This window comes from Mus pahari, chromosome 3, assembly GCF_900095145.1.
Source record: "Mus pahari chromosome 3, PAHARI_EIJ_v1.1, whole genome shotgun sequence".
In the NCBI taxonomy this organism is placed as follows: Eukaryota; Metazoa; Chordata; class Mammalia; order Rodentia; family Muridae; genus Mus; species Mus pahari.
The window spans coordinates 20231726-20236558 of NC_034592.1; the positions used below are offsets into that span (position 1 = coordinate 20231726).

The following is a 4833-nucleotide window of genomic DNA, read 5'->3' on the forward strand; positions in this document are numbered from 1 at the left end:
GGTGTGCCCTGTCACAGGTGCCATGATTACAGGTGTGCCCTGTCACAGGTGCCATGATTACAGGTGTGCCCTGTCACAGGTGCCATGATTACAGGAGTGCCCTGTCACAGGTGCCATAATTACAGGTGTGCCCTGTCACAAACAGTCCCTGCTTCAGTTTTAATTAGTTAGGGTCACCTTGGCTATATGAGCCACATGTTGGCTTGGTAGCCACTAGTTCTTGGGCACCAGCACAGATGACAGCATTTCTATTACCTGCGGGGAGGAGTAGCCATGGATTCTGTCTTGAGAGACACTCAGCCTGGCTTTAAACCCCAGCACAGTCTGCTGTGCATCATAAACAGGTTACTTGGATGTGCTGGACTATAACTTTCTGAGTGTCACATACAGCATCCCTAATTTGACACAACGTTTTGTAGGCAACAGGGGGCAGCACTGGACAGAGCTGATACACAATGTTGCCTTTAACAAAACCCATGTTCTTGCCCTGAGAAAAGGTCTGCCACAGGGGCCAAGAAGCTCCCAAGAGGGTTTTAAAGGCAAGGCTAGGAAATGAGCCCCACCTGAGCTTCTGCTGTGGCGGTGCTGGGGTTCAGGCACGCTAGGCAAGTGCTCCCCCACTGAGGCACATCCTCAGCCCCCTAGGACTCTTAGTATCTCAGAATAGCTTCAGGACCAGGGACGTCCTCTGAGCGACACAAACCCCCACGGTAACCACAAAGCACCTGTGACCACCAGTGGCGTAATAAAGATTCAGTACCACCATGTAACGGCCACTGAATTGGGCTACATAGTCAGGAGAAACGTCCCTCAGCATAGAACACTCTCCTGGGAGGTGGAGGAGGACACTGGCTGAGCACACCATGCTTCACCACCTTTCGATGGGCACCGGACGGTTTGTGCTGTCTGTGCTCACCTGCCACTTGCCCAGACACTGCTGCCCTGCAGGCTGGCTTGACAGAGGTGATTCACCAAAAGAAGGGGGAGGGCGGGCGGGGATGCTCAGTCAGGTTGTTACCACTGTGACAGATAAGTCCCTATTCTGGACATTAAGCTTTATAGAGGTGACAACCATAGGGTTGTTCAGTACCATCTATAACCAGCTTGTGTGGCCTCTGAGAAGTTCGTGCCCTAGTTTCTGCATTGGCAAAGTCTTAAGGGATACACCTCACAGGGGTTCTGTGGGGGTTCAAGGAGCTAGCACAAGCCCAGGCTCACACAGTGCCGTTGAGGGGTTGGGGGGGTGGCTAGGTTGGCAGAATGCTTGCACAGCATACGTGAAGCCCTGGGTTTGATCCCTAGTGCCACTCAAAGTGGGTGTGTTAGAGCACCTCTGTATTGGTGCACATCTATAATCTCAGCACTGTGGAGGTGGAGGCAGGATGATCAAAAGTTCAAGGCTACACAGTAAATTCAAGGCCAGCCTGGACACTTTGTCTCAACAAACACACAAAAGTGGCAGAAGAGCAGCAAGCCCCCATATCATGACTGAGAGCTGTCCCTGGGCAGGCCACCCTGTGCTGGCTTGAGCTGCGTGCCTGCTTTATACCTGAAGTCCTAAGCCCTCCAGAGCCAGGCTGCACCCTAACCCAGTCACACTGGTGACTTTAAGAAAGAGTTGATTTGACGCAGCCATGCAGAGCCAGAGGTTGGATGAGCCCACCTGCAGAGGGCCTCACGAGGCTCCAGCCCTGCTGACACTGGGATCTCCACCCTCATCCAGGTTGTGGTAAGCTTAGTTGTATCACCCTGAGATGACTCACATGGAGTCCCCGGATACACTCACCCTACCCGCCCCTCCGTGCTCTGATGGGACGCAGTTTCTACCCTGCCACACTCAGGTACACATCTCCACATCTCCCCTGCCCTATCCCATCCCTCTCTTCCAGCCTTCTGGACTCCAGGGTTAGTCACTTCTGGCTTCATCAATTCCTGTTCCAGCCCAGTCTATATTTACTTCCTGCCTCTCTTGGCCCTGCTCTCTCCACAGGACATGTCCACTTCCATGGCCATGTCCCAAAACCCATTCATTCCTCTTTGAAGTTTGGCTTGAAGCCACAGAGTGGGAAACTTCTGGATTCATCCGCTCGCCTCCACTTTGGATGTAAGCCCTCCCACCTCCACGACTGGAACAAAGTCACAACATGACAAGCACTGGCATGCCAGTGTCTCTAACAGCGCCACCTGAGTCGCAGCCTGGGACGAGGCACTCAGGCAGAGAGGGCAGCTCCACTGAGCAGCACTGGAGAGAATGCCCCTGCCTCACCTCCAGGGTCCGCACGTGCGCCAGCATCTGGGGAAGTCTCTGAACCTCGTTCTCACTGATGTCGAGGGTCCGCAGGCTCCGTAGCTCCCCCAGGGTGTCAGGAAGCTCCTTCAGCTTGTTGTCTGCAGAGACCCAGATGGCAAAGTCAGTGCCCCAGAGCCTCCGGCCGCCCAGGGGATGTGGGCCAGGAGGCTGTCACTGCTTATTAGCTGAGCAACTCAGGACACCTGGCCTTCCCTCCCGGGCCCTCTTCCCTGTAATACTGAACCACTGTCTCCCATCAGTCACAGGATGAGCTGGCACCGTGCAGAGGCCAGGGGCGGCAAGAGAATGATGAAGAGCCCACAGTGAGGCCAGTCCTCTCTGGAGGATGAAAACACTACCCTGGCACCTGGCTAGTCACTTACCTCACTGCAGGGTGGGGGTCCTAAGCAAGCCACTGCTCTGAGCCTCACTTCCCTCACGTTAGCTGGGCACACTCCATCCTCTGCCTGCCTTGAGGACTTGTCAGGTCAGCCACAGTCATGGGGCCAGCGTAAGTCAGAGTGTCCCGAGCCACAACGAGCCGCTGCACCGGCACCTCCTTCTGTCTTGCTCATCACTATACCCGGTTCCTGTCACTTAGCTTACCCGCCACTACGACAGCCTGTCTTCTGCCCCACTAGTCTCTGATTCTGAGGGTCATGGAACTCTTTACAGACACACTGCCTCTGGTTGCCATGGAGACAGACGGATCTGGCGGGAGGTCAGTCTGGCCTGCAGCATCGCCCTCACACTCAGTGGCCTGACTCTGGAGCTGCCTGAGGATAGCGTGACAGGGTTTTGTGTCCCCACCTTTTACATTGAGTGTCTGGAGCTGCAGCAGGTTCCCAATAGAGCGAGGGAGATGCGTGAGTTGATTTCTTTCCACGTTCAATACCTAAGAAAGACAACAGTGGCATGAGCCCCCCACGGGACAACAGTGGCATCTACACACTCAACCCTGCTCCAGTGGGCGCTGAATATGACTGCGTCAGCCCTGGGAGGGACGCATAGGTTGCTGTGGTCCCATTTAAGGCATGAGAAATCTGAGGTTTAAGACACGTATCCAAGCCTTGGACACACTCCTATGTGAGGGCTCAACATCGATACTAATGCAGGATGCCTAGGAATTGCACGAGTCAATGTGGACAGAGAAAGGTGTGAGGGTTCTGGTATGGTTTCTGCTGATGAGCAATGGGGACGTCTAGCTCAGGGCTAGCCCCAAATCAAGCATTCAGGCAGAGCAGAAGCATCAGGGAGCCTGGAATGTCCAGAATCTGTCCTTTAAAAAAAATATTTAAAATATAGTTTTTCTTTTATGTGTATTGTCTACATGTAAGTGCAATACCTGTGTGCACCACCTGTGTGCAGTACCTGAAGAGGCCAGAAGAGGGCATTAGATCTTCTGAAACTGGAGTTACAGTCGCTGTCAGCTGCCACGAAGTTGATGGGAACCCAACCAGGGTCCTGTGTAAGAGTGGCCAGTGTTCTTCACCACCGAGCCATCTCTACAGTCCCTGGGCGGAGGCCCACTAGGGATTTGTTTTTTGGGGGAGAAGCTAAAGCTATGAAGTCATGAAATAGTGTGGAGTACAAGCCGGGTCCTGGAAGACTCTCATGGCCAGGTGGCACCCATGCCACACACAGCTGGGGCGGGGTCCACTGAGTGTGGAATATAAGCCTTACCTGCAGGGCTGTCAGCTGCCCCATGTCATCAGGAAGAGCTGTCAGCTGGTTGTCATGGAGATCCAGAACCTACAGAACAAACATGTCAGGCCCCCAAATCCCAGACTCCAGAGCAGCTGACAGGTGATAAGGCCACCTTGTACCCTGGCAGTTTTATGGTGCCCCTTCCTCCTGCCCACCGGTCAGCATCCGATCTCACAGATCTTTTACATATTATTGTTTGTTAGTGTTTTGAGATGGGCTCTCTACATAGCTCTGGCTATCCTGGAACTCAGAACTCACACTGTAGATCAGGCTGGCCTCAAACTCTGAGACCCACCAGCCTCTGAGTGCTGGGATTAAAGGTGGGCATCACCATACCCAGTTCTTTTTTTTTTTTTAAAGACTTATTTATTTTATGTGAGTACACTGTGGCTGTCTTCAGACACACCAGAAGAAGGAAGGCATCAGATCCCATTACAGATGGTTGTGAGCCACCATGTGGTTGCTGGGAATTGAACTTAGGACCTCTGGAAGAACAGTCAGTGCTCTTAACCTCTGAGCCCTCTGCCCAGCCCTCACTCCTTTTCTGAGACAAGGTCTCAGTATGTAGTCCTGGCTGGCCTTGAACTCGGAGACCTGCCCGCCTCTGCTGGGACTAAAGGGATGTGCCCGCACTCCCAGCTCCAGCAACTCACCTGCTCGTAGTCTTCTTTTAAGGTTTAGAGCGTGGCTCTTACGATGTAGCCCAGGCTAGATCAATTCTCTTGCCTCAGCATCTTTGTCAGTCTCAGGATTGCAGATATGTGCTACTATGTCTGGCTTCAGGATTCTCTCTCTCTCTCTCTCTCTCTCTCTCTCTCTTTTTTTTTTTTTTTTTT

General features: G+C 53.0%; 1 protein-coding gene across 1 annotated transcript in view; it reads right to left on the bottom strand.

The window, feature by feature from the left end:
- Positions 1 to 4833, bottom strand: part of Lrsam1 (leucine rich repeat and sterile alpha motif containing 1) — a 38859-nt gene that overhangs the window by 27943 nt on the left and 6083 nt on the right. Inside the window, exons 8-10 of the mRNA XM_029536916.1 lie at positions 3974 to 4042; positions 3101 to 3185; positions 2267 to 2388 (exon numbers count right to left, since the gene is read on the bottom strand). Of these exons, the coding sequence (XP_029392776.1) occupies positions 2267 to 2388; positions 3101 to 3185; positions 3974 to 4042 (276 nt within the window). The remainder of the gene's footprint in view (positions 1 to 2266; positions 2389 to 3100; positions 3186 to 3973; positions 4043 to 4833) is intronic.